Here is a 19,513-nt window from a genome sequence, read left to right on the forward strand (position 1 = left end):
CGAACAAATGTTGATCAGTATAAGGAGAATAGCCTAGAGTTCAATTCTTCGCCTTTGTTACAGGCCCCACTGTGTATATAGTAGTGTTACTACTTAAAAAAGAACAAATCAAAAAATATTTATTAAAATAATTTGATTTGTGGCTACATCGAAGTTCAGTACTTTTTGAGAAAAATACGGAAAACTACGGAACCCTACACTGAACGTGGCCCGACACGCTCTTGGCCGGTTTTTGAAGTGGTGATAGTTGAAGGGATGGATATGAACATAGGGTACTTTTTGTCTCTCTCTAACCCCCCACTTCCCTAACATGGGGGGTGGAATTTTGTATGGAGCATTCCGCAATCTTCGAATTTAACGCGAGCGAAGCCGCGGTTAACAGCTAGTAACGAATTCAATAACGTGTTATGAAACGTCATAGGTATATACGCTATACAATTACTTTTCCCAGTTACTTATCCTTTATTTATTTATATAACCGTGTTAAAAACCTAACGTATTCCCGAAACTTCTCCCACGCGCCTAAAATAGCAGCTTTTCAGACCTACAATAACTTTTTCGCGGTAAATTTTAAAAACCTTTGTTTATATTACCGTGTTAACCTAACAGATTTCCGACCGAGAACTTTCATTCATTCCCGCTGTTTGCAGTCGCAATGTTTCGTTTGTATTTCATTTGCCGAGCAAATACTGACCGAAACAATGCAAAGATTCGAAGTTTGAATTGAATTGGAGCTTTTGTTTGTCTGTCTGCGCTGGTGCCGTAGCCGAATGGCATTTCTGCGACGCGAAACGAAAACGAAGCGCCGCGAAGGGTAGTCTGGCTCTGCCTCGACAATACGCAAGAGCGATAGAGATAGATATATATTATACGAGCGTTTCGTTTCGTGAGCGTTTGTGCCATTCGGCTACGTACCCTAGGCACTTAGCCAACGTCACAATCACTTGCGCTTCAGAAGCGTTTCGTAGCTATCCCTATCTCTTGTCTATACAGGCGCGACAAAGTCAGACAGCGTTTTAATCGTCACATAGCGTCAACGATTGTCACCTCTGCTAAGCCGTTTCGTCCAAGTTTTAAATTGGAAAGTGTGACCTTTATTTTGCTCTGACCAAAAACAAATGTAACGCCGTATAAAAACGTACCTCAAAGCCGGTACGGTGGCCTAGATGGCATTACACCTTTGGGGTACGCTCAGCTAGATGGCGCTAATATTAATATTTGACATTTTAACACATATCAAGCTAAAAATACACGGAGAAAAAAGTCTCGTCCATGATACCTGAATAGTGTAATCTGAACGAGAAAATCTAGTAAATTCTGGGACAATTGTTCACATAGTATAAATAACTAAACTAGTCTGTTTAAATGCGTTGAGCTTAGTGAACTAGTTATCTTGTAATTGCTACACATTAAAATAGCGTGTATTACTAGAATATTTAGTAATCATAACACGTGGACCGTACAAATAAATAATATTTTCTTGCAGAGTTTAATAAATGAAATGTGACCTTGACAATATATTCTTGTAAAGGTAATATATACATTACGTATCATAAAATAAAAATATTGTAAGGGTCACACAGTCAAATTGTGTGTATTACTAGATTATTCAGTATTTATAACAAATGGAGTGTCTAAATAAACAAAATAATGTAAACTCCACAAGAAATTCTTGTAAAGGTTATAAAACTTTAGTTAGGCCAATAATAGGTATCGTTAAGAATACAAGTCATCTGATATATATTACATTCTCTTCATTTATGTAAACTTCATTAAATGGTTGATAGAACAAGAAAGTTAGTTACAGCAACTGCATTTATGGTACTCTCTAATAAATATCCAATTGCGTTAACGTGTTATATTTTTATCGGTACCTATGAATTTGTCTGTGCACTGTATAGACAACTAACATTTCTTGTAAATGTAAAAAAAGGTTTGTTGTCTATACAAGGTGGTTCAGTAGGATTAAAGGCCGAGCCACGCCAGATACGTGTACGTAGACGTGTGCGTGGCGTGCGCGCTGTAAAGTACGAATCTTCAAAAGAGATGATACACCGCTAGACACACACGGGAAACACGTCACACAAGCGGTGTAATCTCTAATGAGGATTCGTCATTTACACCGCGTACGCTACGCGCACGTCTACGTACACGTATCTGGCGTGGCTCAGCCTTTAATCCTACTGTACCACCTTGTATAGACAACAAACCTTTTCTTACATTTACAAGAAATGTTAGTTGTCTATACAGTGCACAGACAAATTCATAGGTACCTACCGATAAAAATGCAGGTTGCTAGGACCAGTTCCAAGAGACAGAAGCCTAGAGTTGAAACTGGGATCCGGAAACCTGGGTCACCCAGCATATGGAATGGATGCTATGAGCGGTGAAAATTGGTGAATCTGAAAGTAAATAAAATAATTATATAATTTGTTAAAAAATATATTTCAACGATCCTTAGTGCAAGACTTTGTTCATATATTCGTCAGTGTTAATAGAACCGTCCTTCATTTCGTCCAAAATTTATATTTTGCAGAATTTTTCCACTTTTGTTCCACAGTATGGCATGGGTCACAGGAAACTTGCAACCATTGTAAATCATCTGAAAAAGACATTAAAATTTCTATGAATAAATTTTACATTAAGTAATATTCTACGTCCACTTCAGATATATATAAAGACTGTCCACGATAAAAAGTGGTCATATATAACATGGTAAATCTTGAGAATAATGAGAATTTATAAGCAGCATGTTTGTCAAATAATTTGTAGATATTAAACTACATTATAAAAATACAAACAAATTATAAACTTTAGGTGGCCTATGAATTTTAGCAGTATGTATCTCATGATAACAATATTTTTTTGTACAGTGTCTTCTTGCAGTCTTTAAGTACAACAGTTTTAATGACTGATTTTACGATAGTAATAATTTTTCTGATTGTAATCAGATTAAGAAAGTACTGAGATTTTCTAACTTTGCTGAATTCGAATTTTTGACACTTTTTGGCTCTCCATACAAAAACAACTGTCAGTGCTTGGAGTAGAAAGTCTTCCTGACTACCAAAAGTCGAAATGAGTTTCAAAAAGTATTTTTTTGTCTGCTAAGATGTCATTCTAATGTGTGTAAAACAGCTTATAAAAATATAAGTATTTATAAAATTGTGCCAGGAAGCGTGTGAAGTTTGTTAAAAAACACTGTACAAGAAATGAAATGCTTGATGGTATACATTCGGCGAAACCTCAGATCAGACACACTAAAGCATTATAAGGAATAGCTTTAATTATTATATAGTTTTATGTATACAGATTTATCAAAATATAATATTGCTTCAAAATGTGCATTCAGGAAGAAAGATTTATCATGTTATGTATGACCACTTTTTATCGTGGACAGTCCTTATTAGTTCAGTATTTAGATTTTGTCCACGTAATGTCGTATGAATTTGTATGCAATGTAAAATGAATACAACATTAAATGCCTTTTTACTCACCATTCTAATTATCTACTAAGTTCTACATGATGTACGGTATGTGACTCACCTGCTTTTGCCAACTCTGCCATCTCCCATCCTTGCAAGAGTTTTTGCACCTCTTCATCCATTTCCTAAAATGGAAACTACTAAACGAATGGATAATACGTAGTGAGTACGTTTAACGATAAATAATATAACCTATTGCGATCCGCGTCCACGCGTGATCTCTCATGACACGTAAATGGCCGCCGACCACGCCGCAAAACATTGCGTTTCGTTACACAAGCAAAACATTTATTTATGCGGACAATATTTTTGTTATAACAATTATTTTTCGGTGTATATTACGAGAATATCATTGTTATTTTTTACAAGAGGCGCAAAGTAAAATCAACTATACTGCTATAGCATTCACTAAGATATACAATGGTACTTAAACATGGCGTTTCGTTACAAAAACGAAACACATATTTATACTAACTAAATACTTTTTCAACAGAACTATTTGTTCACCAGTATACATTACGAGAATATTATTGTCATTATTTACAAGAGCTGCAAAGTAATACCAACTTATAAAACAGTCATATCAACTATACTGCGATGGCATTCGCTACGATACAAATAATAGAGTTGACAGCGATGCGTACATATTTATACAAACTTAATATTTTTAAATATAACTCTTCGTTGAGTTTACATTACAAGAATATTCTTTTTATTTCTTTACGAGAACTACAAAGTAATGGCAACGTATAAAAAAGTTACAGGAAGTATACTGTGATAGTAACCGCTAAGATTAAGATTGTAAAGATAATTTTTATTTTTTTGGCATTACAAGAAGCTTCTTGTTAATAGAATTATCGTAACCTTTATTCTATTAGTTGTAAATAAAACTAGAGTTCTCGTATATGTAATTCAAACAGAACTGTTTAGTGCATATTAATGTTTGCTTAGTTCTATTGAATTCAAAATATCGTAAACGTAACAATACAGTTGTTTTTATTACGAGATTGTAGTATCAGTTACGATAAATCTATTTTACTAAACGTTCTGGTAGTATTGTTAAAATATTTTTTTTCCGTGTATAGGCCAAATTGTCAAAACTGAGGTTCAAAAGTTTTAAGCTTGTGTCGAGAGATGGATAGATGCACTGTGATTACACCTTTTACTTTGACAGTAACTCTCTATAATACTCGATCCTCTTTGGCTCTGACGGTCAATATTTTTACTAAGGGCTTATACAGACGGGCTGCAACATAACTGCAGCTTGGGAACAATGGGAACTGCGTACCCATTGCATGCCACCTGTAACGTGAGTAATACTTATAAAGTAATGCAGGTGCAGTTGAGATTGTAACGTCGCTTTTACTTTTACTTGAAATTCACGCGAAATGTGATGTCGAGTCTCGCGTGAGAACGAGACTTACTATATGAGGTTTGAACGTCTCTTTTAGATACTTTTGCGAGTCCCGGCGTACTTGTACGAGTACACATTACATTCGGATAGTGTAATTGACGAGTCCCTTTTTCACATTAGTGATCATGTGAACAAGCAAAATTGTCGCTACTGGGCCCCGCGAGCCTAATAACAACTCACGATCTATAGATGATTTAAAAAAACTATCGCTAATGAAATCAGCAACATTTCGCAGGATACGCTGCGGCGAAAGATACAAAACACGAGGCTCCGTTTCACGGAGTGCGACTGTGTACGTGTAGAAGGACGACTTTTAGACGATATTATTATTATTATTAAATAACTAAATCCAAATAACTAAATTTGTTATCTATGTTTTCAGATTTAATAAAGTTTCTAGCTTAAGCCGTTATTTTTTTATTTCAAGTTAAAAATAGAAATCTGCCACCAGACACCCTGTACCTACATGTCGACTTCATTCTCCCTGCAGAAGAAAATACTCAGTAGTAAATTGAGATTAGAGACGCCGCGTCACCTAAAAACCTTTCGGCGACGGACCCAATAAAACTGCGTACGTACTTGAACGCCACTTATCCAGTTTAAGCCCATCTCATCGCATCTGCCGCCAAGGCCAGAGACTGGTTTGTTTTCCACAAGTTCATCGTTCTCCGACAAAAGTAAAAGTTACCCTCATCTCGGACGAATACCGACTTAAACCAACTCCTTTAAGGTGGGAATTCCTTGGGAGGTGGTGGAAATTTATGAAGTTTTTGGGACAAGTTAAAGGACTCATGAATATATATAATGGTGGAATTTACCTGCTTGAAGCTGGTTGCTAAGTGCGCAGGAATTTAAATTAGCGCGTGGGATGTACGACGAGTACCTTAGTTTTCGGCTTGCCTTCGAATCCTTCGATGAACGCATTCACCTGCGGAAGTTTTGCAATTTTATAATGCGTACTCGATAGCGCATATTTCACGCAAATTGTACTTAGTATGTTCTAGCAAAGAGGATCGAGTATATAGTTAGTACGGAGTTACATATGTCTTTGGTTCTATTAAGTTTGTGTATTCGTGTATGTAGTTTATTTCATAATATTATTTAGTAGTTATGTAGTTTATTTACTTGTGGACATTATTTTGGTTTATTTCTGACCTTTATTGTACTTTTGTAAGTTTGTCTATCTTGCCTACTTTAATGTTCCTCTCATCTAATCTAAGGTTAGCTGGAAGAGATCTCTTATAGGGATAAGTTCGCCTGTGTACCTCTGTTCCTGTAAACTGTATATGAATCTGTTGTACACAATAAAGTGATTACTACTACTATTACTACTACTACTAGTAAGCAGACATCAGATTACAGCTCTTAATTAGGATGAATAACAATAAAATGAGCCTTAATTTGATCATCTGCCTAGGAAACACGTGTATGAAGAGAGGAACTCTTTCTAACCCCCCCACTTCCCTGAAATGGGCGGAGGAAGTTTGTGTGGAGCAATTTGCAATTTTCGAATTTAGCGCGAGCGAAGCCGAGGGGCAAAAGCTAGTGGCTTTAATAAATAATGCTCATGTGTAATACAGGCATATATGCGATCGTCAACTGTTGAGAGTGTTGAGAATATTGCATAATACATCCTAATAATATATTCTTCTCAATTGCAATTTGCATGAACATTTTCCGGATAAAGTTTCCAGTAATTTACGGAAATTTTGCAAATTTCCTACAAATCAATAATGTTTTACTGCATGACACATACGTTCTCAGTCGACGATAAATATGAATTCCATTGTAAGATAAATCAAACAGATTTCTCCTAATTATCTCATAATAGTTTACATGAACAATTAAAAGGATAATCGTGTTTGTTTATAACGTTTTTTACATATTTTCTAAAAGAAACCAAACAACGCCCACTTCCATTGCTGGTAAAACTATTAATTAACTACTGAGTACATTTTTTAATCATATACTACTGATGTAAAAATAGAAGTTTTAACCCTGAAATCGAATAAAGATTTCATTCGAGCGTCCTGCATATCGAATACGTTCAAAACAATCTTCCTAGAAAGTATTTATGTAAAATTTTTTATTAAACATATGTTCGTTAACCCTGAAATCGAAAATTTTAATATTATCAAAAAACGATCTTAGTAAAAATTTTTTAATACCTATCCAACGATATATCACACGTTGGGGTTGGAATGGAAATAATATCGGCCCCCACTTTACATGTAGGGGGGGTGCCCTAATGAAACATTTTTTTCCATTTTTTATTTTTGCACTTTGTTGGCGTGATTGATATACATATCGATACCTTTGGGTTCAATTGGCGTAAAGGACAAAATGCAGGTTTTCAGGAGAAGCAAAAAACAACTTTTTTTTTAGAAAAATGTTTATATCTTTTTTGTTTTTTGACCTATATTTGTGACGTATATAGAAAAATATGTAGATTTTTAGTATCCTTCACCTAGTGTAGCAACCGTAGTGATAAACTAAACGGTTTAGAAGTTAGATGGTTGTAAAGGACAGGTCAAAATGCTATGGACGTCCTTTACACCCACGATTTTTTTGAACAATTAGAGTTGATAGGGTCGTAAATGACGGTCTTAGATGATTTTTATACAAATTCGGGGCGTAAATGTAACCGGAATGGTACAAATGGCAACTGTTTTTAGCTTAGTTTACAATTGAGAAACTTGAAAAATGTATTAAAACGTAGTTAATATGGCATAGAATAGCCACATTAGTGTTACAGTGTATATTTATCTAAATATTTAGCAGAGACAAAGAACAAGACTATTTTATATCCAGTTTTGCAATAAAGAAACAACATTTGCTTAAAAACTATCTAGTATTTTGGAAAGTTATTATTTTAGTACTCGCCGCTGTCTCAGCTCTCAGTAAGTTACGCATTCAGTATTTAATTCTAGCAGGGAAACGCTTTCGTAGTTTAAGTAAATATAAAAACACTAATGGTAATCACGTAAACTTTAATCAGCAACTGTGAACAGCAGACTATATTAATACGACAGTAATTTTAAGTATAAAGTAGAAAGAAGTTCTAAGAATAACTAAGAGTTAAGTACCAATTTATAAACGCAAGTTAAGACGCGTATACAAACTGTGACCAACTAATAAATAATAGTAACTGTAGTCAAGACTACCTACTATGTTGATGCATATTTTTGATAATTTTAAAACAGAAGATTGTTATTTAGTCTTTAACCTGTTAAGTAAGAATAATCTTAATTATGAGTTCAATCCTAGAAATATTATAGTCAATGCTTTAAGTACCTGTGGGTACATAGCCAAGTCACCAAACGCTAACGCTCATTCGCTAGCGAAACGCACCTGTTATTGTCGCACTAAATGTTAGTATAGTCTACCTACTGTTAAAGTTTACTGGCGGCGTAGCTGAATGGCAATCGTCGACGCCAGACGCCGACAAAAATGCAGTCTGGTGCAATACGCAAGAGCGATAAAGCTATAGCTATAGCTACGAAAAAAATATATAGCTACGAAATAGATATTATCGTGAGCGTTTGTGCATACGTTGTGGGTACGTACCCTGATTACCATAGTGTTTTTTTTAAATTACCTACATCTCGTCGCAGTATAATAATACTACGAAAGCGTTTCCCCGCTAGAATTAAAGGCTGAATGCGTAACCTACTGACTATTCAACAGCGGCGAATACTAAAAAAATAACTTTGAGCTTGTTGCCAAAGTATTAGTAGATCGTTTTTAAGCAAATATTGTTTCTTTATTACAAAACTGGATATAAAATAGTCTTGTTCTTTTTTGTTTCTAAGATAGCTTAGATAAATAATACACTGCATTAAACTAATGTCTATTCTATGCCATATTAAGTACGTTTTGACACATTTTTCCAGTTTTTAATTGTAAACTTAGCACAACATTTGTACCATTTCGGTTACAATTACGCCCCGGTTTTGTATAAAAATCATCTAAGACCGTCATTTACGACCCTATCAAATCATGGGTGTAAAGGACGTTAATAGCTTTTGACGTGTCCTTTACAACCATCTATCTTCTAAATCGTTTAGTTTATCACTACGGTTGTTACACTAGGTTAAAGATACTCGTAATCTGCATATTTTTCTTATACACGTCACAAATATAGGCCAAAAAAACAAAAAAGTGGGTTTATCTTTCTCTTGGAAACCTGCATTATATGTCCTTTACGACAATTGAACCCAATGGTATCGATTACAGTTGCGGATAAAATATTTTTAGTGCTGGTCGTAAAGGACGAAGAACAAAAAAACTTGTCCTTTACGCCCAACTTTACCACACTACTATAGAGGGTGAATTGCAGAAAATATGTACCTTTTAACGTATTTAGTGTCCCGTGAAAACACGGAGGTTTTAAAAATATATTTTGTCAAACAAGACACATCGAAGTTATGTTAATCTAATAAAGTAATTCTTTTTGATTCAGATAACAACCATATTATAACAATTATAGCTTTTCTTTTTTTTTTTGAATTTTTTTTCTGTGATGCATGCAGTAAGTTCTCAACAGTAGAATCATGTCCCAACGTCGAGCGTATTTCTATCGAGGAAGTTTGTTACGATTCATATTAATTTCTCAAAAGTTTTATTGTAGATTATTCAGTCCTTATAAGTTCTTTTCTATGTTTAGTACGATTATATTTACATTTATTAGGAACAATATGTCATTTTGGTTTAAATACATGTTGTCCCAGCTTATAGAATGTTCGTTACTCAGGGTTAGTTACGGAGGATTAATCCCAAAGATTGTTTAAAATATTAGTAGAATTACTTCTCATTATTCTGGCAACACACTGGCACAACTGTCAAATAGTTGAACACAGCGACAGCCATTTTGTTTTTCAACGAAGTGGCTCATGGATGGATGCGTGGTGTTAGTGGTTTAAAAATCTCAGGGTGATTAACGGCGAGTTTCCCAGGTAAATAGTTTGACTATCGTACACAGCTTTATTCATAAACGATTGTTATTACTCTGTTTTCTACAAAATAACAAGGGTTTAAAACAATATATGTCACGTTTGCCGATAAATATTTTTTGAGGTTATGATTTCTCATATTTCCTTCTCAGTTTCGTTATTTTTCGTTACGTAACGAAACTGATAAAATATAAGGCTTAGTTCATACAGTAAAACTTTGTGTACTACCCACCTACTTAATTGAAAACAAAATAGGTATGATTAAAGTTGTAATATTTTTCAACATCGAATAATATCTTGATAATACAATCATTTTATTAAATTGCTATAAGGTGCATTCAGGTAGTTACGAATTATTTTCGCACTAGTACACCAGTACATGGAGTATAATATATTTTTGTATGAACCAACTGCTAAACCTATAATGAATAATAAAACGTATTATAAGGGACATTTTAGAGGTTTTTATGTATGTAAACTTTTGACAGATGACTTAACTTTATCGTATGAATATGAGTTATTTTTTAATTGAATAAGGGATATGATTTAAATGCTGTGAGATCAAAATAAGACTGAAATTTAATATCTTATTTATAAGTAACAGAAAAATATTACAATTTTAAATAGTGTAGTGTATTTTACATGTGAGTTTATTGCAATAATGAATGTTCCAACTCTGATTTTTACGGCTGCTACGCAGTACTATTAAAGTGACCACAATAATTCAGCCGATACATCTTAATGAATCTTTGAGCTTTTTTTTGCATTTTGTTGTCATAACTATTGACTCACTTAAATTAATTAAAACACAATTTTCTACAGAAAACCATGGCTCCAATGACAAATGCTGAAAGACAAAAAAGATATAGAGAACGGTTAAAACAAAATCCTGCAAAATATGAAGAGTTACGGCTGAAACATTTAGACAGAGTAAAGAAATCAAAAAATAATGGAATAAAATGTCAAAACGAACAGCAAAAAGAAATAACTAGAGAGAAATGGAGACGATATTCTGCACGTTATTATGCTAAAAACAATAAAAAGACCAATCGTGAGCAGGGTTCGGATGAAGATGTACAAGCTACAAATGTGGACATTGAGAATTGTGAAAATAAGAAGTGGAGATCGAGAAATGCACAGTTAAAGAAAGAACTAAGGTTATGCAGGGAAAAATTACACCTTTCATTTAAAAGACATGAAACCATGAGGAAACAAATATATCGGCTCAAGCAACAAATACTTAAAATCAAACAAGATGGACTAACTGAAGAGAATATTTCATCACCCACTCCATCTGATTTTGATATTCTTTCGGAATCCTTGGGATTGGTCTACAAAGAGTCTACGCGAAAAGAGAAACAAGTGTTAAAAAAAGTTATGAAGAGTTCAATAACTTCAAAACACAGAATGACAGCAAAAATAACAAAGGCTGTTGGAATAAAGGGAAAAATTCGATCAAATTGTGGAAAATCTGCAAAGAGGAAGCTACTCATTTGTGAAATTCATAAATTCTATTTGCGTGATGATATAAGCCAAGCAACAGCCGGTAAAAAAGAATGCAAAACTAAAAATAAAACCAAAATGCAGATACGATTGTTAACAGACACAATCTACAATTTGTATAAAATTTATAAAAGAGATGGAGGCAAAGCTTCATATTCCACTTTAAGTCGACATCGCCCATTTTATGTGATACCTCCAAAACTGCAAAATCGTGATACTTGTGCTTGCATTCGTCATAGCAACATTAAATTTAAGATATTAAAGTTATACAAACTTGGATTGATAAAAACTAAACAAACGGAAGAGCTGTTGATACAAATTGCATGTAGCTTGAAATCTAAAGAATGTATGTATGGTCAATGCAAATCTTGTGCTACAAAAAAAATCGAGATTTTGGGCTTGTCAGATGATACTGAAATTTCTTGGTTAGAGTGGCGTGTGAAAAAAATTCCATACAGAAAGAAAACCCAAGAAGGTACAGAAATTGAGGTTTCGACACAAAAATGTCTTAAAGAAGTGGTTACTGATAAGTTGAGTGCCTTCAAAATAAAATTTCACCAGGAGATAACGTTGTTTAAAAAACACATTTTCAACATGACTCACCAACAAAAATCGTTTCGGCAATGTGTTGACGAAGTAAAAGAAAATGAAGCAGTAATCATTGTAGATTTTTCAGAAAATTATCAGTGCAAATACAATCAAGAAGTTCAAAGTATGCATTTTGGATCATCCCGACAGCAAATTACTTTGCACACAGGTGTTGCATACTTTTACAACGAAAAACCAGAAGCATTTTCTTCAAACAATATATATTATAATATATATTTTTATATAATATTTTTCAATATTTTTTTTCTATTTCTCCAAATAATGAACATAGTCCACTCAGTATTTGGGCTCACTTACAACCGGTGTTAAACAATATTAAGTATCAGCACCCAGAGATAGACACATTACATGTATTTTCTGATGGCCCAACAACCCAATACCGCCAAAAGCTTAATTTTGCTTTGTTTGACAGATTAACTAAACAGATTGGTTTCCAAAATTCCACATGGTCATACTTTGAAGCTTCACATGGAAAAAATTCTGCAGATGGCGTAGGTGGTGCATTGAAGAGAACTCTTGATATGTGTGTCGCGTACGGGACCGATATTTCTACCGCAACTATGGCATTTAAGGTATTAAAACAAAAAACAACTGTAACGCTATTTTATATTGATGAAAAAGATATACAGCAAATTAAAAATAATAATAATTTTGTCAACTTGTGCCCACTAGTAGGAACTCTATCCGTTCATCAGATTATAACAACAACAGAATCCGGTAAAATAAGATACAGACAAATAAGCTGTTTTTGTGGAGAAAAACGAGGTAGTTGCTCATGTTTTGACATTAAAGAGCACAATCTTCTCAAAAAGGATAAAACTACAAAAAATGCAATGAAGACTTCTGTTGCTGTCAAATCAAAAATTTTAAACAGACAAATCAATAAAGAACTTGACCCTTTGACTGCTAAAGCGGGTCCATCGTATACACTGAAAAACAATGATGCCTTCATTAAAAATACAAATAATGGAAAAAATAAATCAAAATTAGAATCTGTATTAGTCATATCAAAACCTGATATACAAAAAACTGTGGCCGTTAAATCAAAAGGGTTAAAAAGACAAAGCACAAACGATACCGATGCTATGACTATTAAAGCAGGTCCATCAAAGATACTGAAAAAGAATACCTCAACCAAAAATAAAATCACTCCGAAAAATAATAAAGAATCGGAACCAGTACCAGTCAGCTCTAAATGTATCGAGCAAGATACTGTTGCCATCAAATCAAAGGTATTGAAAAGGAAATGTGATGAAGATTCTGATACAGTTACTGTTAAGGCGATTCAATCAAATGTGCCGGAGAAAACTAAAAATAAATTAAACTTAGCATCAGTCAAATCAAAAACCAGTAAAACACAAAGTGTTAAGAAAACCAAAGCTAAAAGTAGTAAAACGACATTTTTTGATACGTCGTCTTCCGAAACTGAACATGAAATTAATTACGCGGAAAGTGGAGACAGTCCTATTATTACTAATGAAAGTAGCTCTGATTTAGAAACACAATCGAATGTAAAACAGAACTATAACAAAAAAGTCACCATCTTGTCTAATGTAAAATTGAGTGCTAACAATCGTCGTTACTTTAATTTCAATAATCCAGGACCTTCGGCATTGCATCGAATTGACACCAATTATGATTTATATAATGCAAACAGCACTAGCAATGCTGATGTTTCATGTGACGAAGAAGAGTATAACATTTTTGATATGTAGGTTGTTGCGTAAAGTCGATTTGTTTTTATGTTAAGAAAAACAATAATGTTGCAGTTGAATTCAAAATGTTTTTGCTTTTATTTTTCTAAGTTTTATTTTAGATTGTTTAGTTTGAGAAGTAATTTTTTTATGTTGTGTGGGACACATTACAATAACAGGTTGTATAATGTTGTTATTTTATATTGTTATAAATATTATAAGACTGATTACTGATATTATAATATTAAGCAACAAATATAAAAGCCATAAATAAAGACTACTTAATATTTAATAAATAATGAAGACTAGCTATTGTAAGAAATTAAGTGGTTTTTAGATCACATTTGTTATTAATTAGTATTCCCACTGTGATTATGTAAATCAAAAATGATTAGACATACAGTTGGCTGTGTTAGTAATCTACTATTTATCTTTAAAAGAAACAATACTCACTAAATATAAATTTATATTTTAGTATATTAAGCATGACAACGATTCATTAATTAGGACTAGGTTTTTCTAATTCTTATAATTACACTCCTTGAAGTCATGAAGACTATCAGTTTAATAAAACTGGTTATTCAAATTATTTATAAAATTAAGCTACATATATAAACCGTAATAAGCAGTTGTGTTGCAATACAATAATGTTGCAGTTGAATTTAAAATGTTTTTGCTTTTATTTTTCTAAGTTTTATTTTAGATTGTTTAGTTTGAGAAGTATTTTTTTATGTTGTATGGGACACATTACAATAACAGTTTGTATAATGTTGTTATTTTATATTGTTATAATATAAGACTGATTACTGATATTATAATATTAAGCAACAAATATAAAAGCCATAAATAAAGACTACTTAATATTTAATAAATAATGAAGACTAGATATTGTAAGAAATTAAGTGGTTTTTAGATCACATTTGTTGTTAATTAGTATTCCCACTGTGATTATGTAAATCGGAAATGATTAGACATACAGTTGGCTGTGTTAGTAATTTACTATTTATCTTTAAAAGAAACAATACTCAATAAATATAAATTTCTATTTTAGTATATTAAGCATGACAACGAATTATTAATTGGGACTAGGTTTTTCTAATTCTTATAATTACACTCCTTGAAGTCATGAAGACTATAAGTTTAATAAGACTGGTTATTCAAATTATTTATAAAATTAAGCTACATTTATAAACCGTAACAAGAGTTTACTTTTATACTTACCAAAAAGATTACAAGACTAGTTAGTTGTAAGAAATTAAGTGATTACAAATTTAAATCATTATTGTTTTCTAATTACTACCTATTCTCTCTGTGATTATGTCAAACAAAAATTTATAATAAATATTGTTGATTGGAATGGTAATGTTTCATTAATAATTCTGTTTTATGAAACCGGGAAATACATTTTTACCCATGTGCCCCACGCTTTACGTTATCAGTTTCGTTACAGCAATTATCAGTTTCGTTTATTCTCAGTTTAGTTACGAAATCCAAAAGGTACATATTTTCTGCAATTCACCCTAGAAAGTGATCCTTAAAAAGTAAGGGCTTAAAGGGCAATAATATATATCAAGGTGACTTACGACTATATTTTTATTTGTAGATTTCCTTTACGACACAAATAATAATTTATAATTAATGACTTGATATTTACGCCCCTTCAGAAAAGCTATTTTTGCAAGTCCATAGTAGAAAATCTTGGTCGTAAAGGCAACTTTTTAAGAGATATCGAAATTTTAACTACACAGATCGATAGCGCTTGAAATTCTGAACAAAACTGTATATATAACTCATTTTCGCCAAAATGTCCTTTACGCCAATTGAACCCAGAGGTATCGATATTGGTACCAAATTTCAGCTTTCCAGTGACGGTTACTGAGATTATCCGCGGACGGACGGACGGACGGACGGACAGACAGACATGGCGAAACTATAAGGGTTCCTAGTTGACTACGGAACCCTAAAAATGGGGTTGAATCTGTTCTGAAGTTATTATGTGGTTATTAATTGTAGACAAATTATAATAAAAATATAACACAAAATATTTTGTTCGTTTTTATAGCCGATAGCTCATAGTTTACTAGCTCGCAGTAGTACCACGTGCCTTTTAGCCCCGTCCAAATGTTAAGGTCGATCTATAGAGACCAATTACTCTAATTTTCTCTATTTAACCTTGATATTTTTTAAATCCATTACCTTAATGAAGACACTGGTCTATAATTTGAAGATAATTAGGAGTGGAACATAATATTACCACATCTCGGACACTGGCGATCAAATATATGAAAGAGGCGCGTTCCTAGCACACATTCTAAGCTCGTGTAGGTGAACGCGTACCATGCTTGTGTGAGTGAGATATGACAGGTTGACTGTTCGCGTTTTTGACAGACGGTAACTGTGAGGTAACCGAGAGGAGGTGGGCGGCGCTTTCAGCGGGGAGCAGAAGTGGCCGTACTGTACGATAATACTCTTTATTATACTGTGATATTACTGACGAACCACTCAGCAAAAGTCCATAGATATTAAAGTTCTATGTTTTATAATATCTGTGGCATTCCATAGAGAAAGGACGATCATATGGGTTTTGACCAGTTGAATAGTTGTTTTGCAGATAGTGACTATGTCAATAGCAATTTTTGTATGTTTTTTATTTTTCAGAATTGCCTTTCTGCCCTTTAAGCCAAGTCACATACATATAAGAACAAAACATAGGGCCACAATGGCGCTATACTTATATTTACTTTTTCTTTTTTAACTGTTGCCTAATTCATTAAAAATACTAAGTATCTCAATTTCTGTAATAGTGAATCATATCTATTTTCAATTACCTACTTATACTTCACTGTTGATTTTCAATTTCCATTACATGTCCCCAATACAAATCAAGAACGGCTTACATCGAAATAAAAACATCAAATATGACATACTATTATTCATAAAAGGGGGAAGCAATCTTTAATAATAACGTAGGTACTTCGCCTAAGAAAATATTCATTTCTTCGCATAAAAATGATCTGTAGCATTTCATTTATTTCTGAGGAGGATTTGTTTGGTCGTTGGAAAACTTGTTATTATGAGCTTTTGTTTATACGTTCCGATAATAAACCTTTTCGAAATTACTTTTTTCTTCAGAAATAAGACTCGATATGACTTTAAATTGCACACCTAAATGGAATAAAGGTTAGGCTTAAGCTTACTCTTTAATAGTAAATTTCAAAAGAAAATAAATATTTACTAACTAGCATTTGCCCGCGGCTTCGCTCGCGTTAAATCCGAAAATTGCGAAATGCTTCATACAATCTACCACCCCCCATTTTAGTGAAGTGGGGAGTGGGATAGAGACAAAAAGTAGCTTATGTCACTCTCCATTCATTCAACTATCTCCACTTAAAAAATCAAGTCAATTCGTCACGAACACAAAGTGTGTGTTTATAACATTAATCCATACTAATATTATAAATGGGAAAGTGTGTGTGTCTGTTTGTTTGTCCGTCTTTCACGGCCAAACGGAGCGACGAATTGACGTGATTTTTCAAGTGGAGATAGTTGAAGAGATGGATAGTGACATAGACTAGGTACTTTTGGCCCTTTCTAACGCGTGCGAAGCCGCAGGCAAAAGCTAGTAATTCATAAAAATATTAATACAGTATGGAAGTATGGATTGCCACGCATAGGTGTTGATTAAGTAATTCCATTAATTATGAAATAAAACAGAACTCGTAAAAACTGATAATTAGTACGAAAGTTATCTACTGGATGACACGCTTGGTTGGATTTTGTTAGCAATGAATTATTCAATATTTTATATTTCGTACAAGCATTAAAGTTCTGTATACATATATTCGGATTTTGGCTGTATTCATAGCTTTATTGCTGACTGTACTTAGGTACACTATTTTGTGAAAACTCCGTTGTATAAGAGATGTTATTCTCTTGTTATTCTTGTAACGAGTACATACTAGATACACAGAGTATTCTCTCTAGTTCAATAATTAAGGAGTTATTTATTACTTTCATGTAGCTGCTGCACGTGCAGTCGCCTGGAAGAACAATAACCTCCCACTTTCACCCCCCATTGCGTACAAGTTACCAAGGAAGGGTATCGTTATAATTGCTTGCCTAACTTTTAGGTTAAAGTTTGTAGAACTAATAAATCGCTCTACCGTAACCGTAAGAGTCGTTGACGCTAGACGCCGATCGAAACGTAGTCTGGCTCTGTCGCGTCAATACGGAAGTTATACTACGATAACGATATTATCGTAAGTTACCCTGGAGTCTCTGGGTACCCGAATGCCGCAAACGCTCACGAAACGCTCACGAAACGAAACGCTCGTAGATATCTATCGCTCTTGCGTATTGGAGCGACAGAGCCAGACTACCTTTCGCGGCGTTTCGTTTTCGTTTCGCGTCGGAGAAATGCCATTCGGCTACGGGGCCAGGAGTGGCAAGCGTTCGAAGACTACGGAGACGAACTGTATACTTGTTTGCACAACCGTAGTACAAAAAAAACTGTTACACTGTACATCCGAGACCACGTCTCGCTTCGTGTATATATTGGCACGGGCAGGGAAGCAACCACCCACACTCCTTTCTATACTGCTATGTGAACAAACACCTATAGGTATAAAGAGATATTAATACGCGTTGTGTGATGTGAATAGATTTAAAAGAAGGGTCGTGAAAACGTGGAAAGACATAAAAGAACGTGTGGAATCTATATTTTGCGTAAGCTCGTACTCTGAGTCCACGGTAAGTTGGCAACGATTTTGAGCCCCGCCTGAGGTGCGTATAAACCTAACTTTCGAACCTAAATTGTATAAAATTCAAATATCATCATCATCATCGTCATGTCAGCCTTATCGCCCACTGCTGAGCATAGGCCTCTCTTCTAGTATGCCATGTATCCCGTACCTGAGCTAGTCTCATCCAGTTATGACCTGCAATTTTGCGGATGTCGTCCACCCAACGAGCTAACGGATGCCAAGCGCTTCTTACGTCTGTAAGCGGCCAAGTACAAATATACCCCTGTATAGAATAATCACATCACCCCATATAAACCTCACCGAGACATTAAATACCATTCATTAAGAGTATGTCGAAACGGAAACCTTTAAAAATATACGTCTTCCATTCCAAATAATAAATTTGATATTCCTCTCCTGATTGGTAAATATTGTTTTTTAAACCCGCTTGAAAGAAAAATCATTTCAATAAAAATACACGACCATTCAGGTACCAAACAAGCTACATTGGAAAACCTGCCAAGTGTGATGGGATTCGAGCAAATAGGGTTCGGCAAGGATGTTGTTGTTGTTGTTGTTGTTGTAGACCTAAGGCACCCCAGAGGTGCAAAGGACCTTCACAAGCTCGCGCCACGCCTTTCTATCTTCAGCGACCCTCGTGGCCTCGCTCCAGCTCAAACAAGCCGCTCGTAGCTTATTTTCGAGTTTTTCGACGGACCGCTTCCATGAGTGAAGAAGGCGCCCGGGGCCACGGCTTGCATTCTGCGGTTTCCAGTCGAAAGCAATGCTCGCATTATTTCTTCCCCCTCTCCGGAGACGGCAAGGATGACGTAATAAAAATACCAAAAATCGTTGTAGACGTCTACTAATCTTAAATAACATTGATTTTTATTTTAATGAAGAGATATAACACATTATAAGAACTGATTGTGCTGATTGAAGAGTGATTTTTTGCTGACAACCTTGATGACGTATTAAAGAAAGAGCAAAAACAAATGTTTCAGTTTCTAGACATTTACTCTCATAGTATAATTAATGTTTATTAAAATACTGACATCAAAACATTTTCAAATATCTACGTATTTATTAGCTATTTTCGTGGTCGCAATATAACAAA

General features: G+C 34.1%; 1 protein-coding gene across 1 annotated transcript; it reads left to right on the forward strand.

Moving 5' to 3' along the window:
• The first annotated feature begins 9,807 nt into the window (after nt 1-9,807).
• Nucleotides 9,808-16,333, forward strand: LOC125241546. The gene is made up of 3 exons (XM_048150077.1): nt 9,808-9,851; nt 10,671-12,140; nt 16,313-16,333. Exons 2-3 carry the CDS (start codon nt 10,677-10,679, stop codon nt 16,331-16,333), a joined length of 1,485 nt encoding a protein of 494 aa, XP_048006034.1. The 5' UTR covers nt 9,808-9,851; nt 10,671-10,676.
• Nucleotides 16,334-19,513: the final 3,180 nt, after the last annotated feature.

This window comes from Leguminivora glycinivorella, chromosome Z (genome assembly GCF_023078275.1).
Source record: "Leguminivora glycinivorella isolate SPB_JAAS2020 chromosome Z, LegGlyc_1.1, whole genome shotgun sequence".
Lineage (NCBI taxonomy): Eukaryota > Metazoa > Arthropoda > Insecta > Lepidoptera > Tortricidae > Leguminivora > Leguminivora glycinivorella.

Bases quoted from the DNA above. Each gene is read 5' to 3' on its own strand.
- LOC125241546 (XM_048150077.1), top strand. From the start codon at position 10,677: ATGGCTCCAATGACAAATGCTGAAAGACAAAAAAGATATAGAGAACGG. The intron at 12,141-16,312 runs GCATTTTCTTCA...TTTATTTTTCAG, and splicing joins TTTACAACGAAAAACCAGAA to AATTGCCTTTCTGCCCTTTA.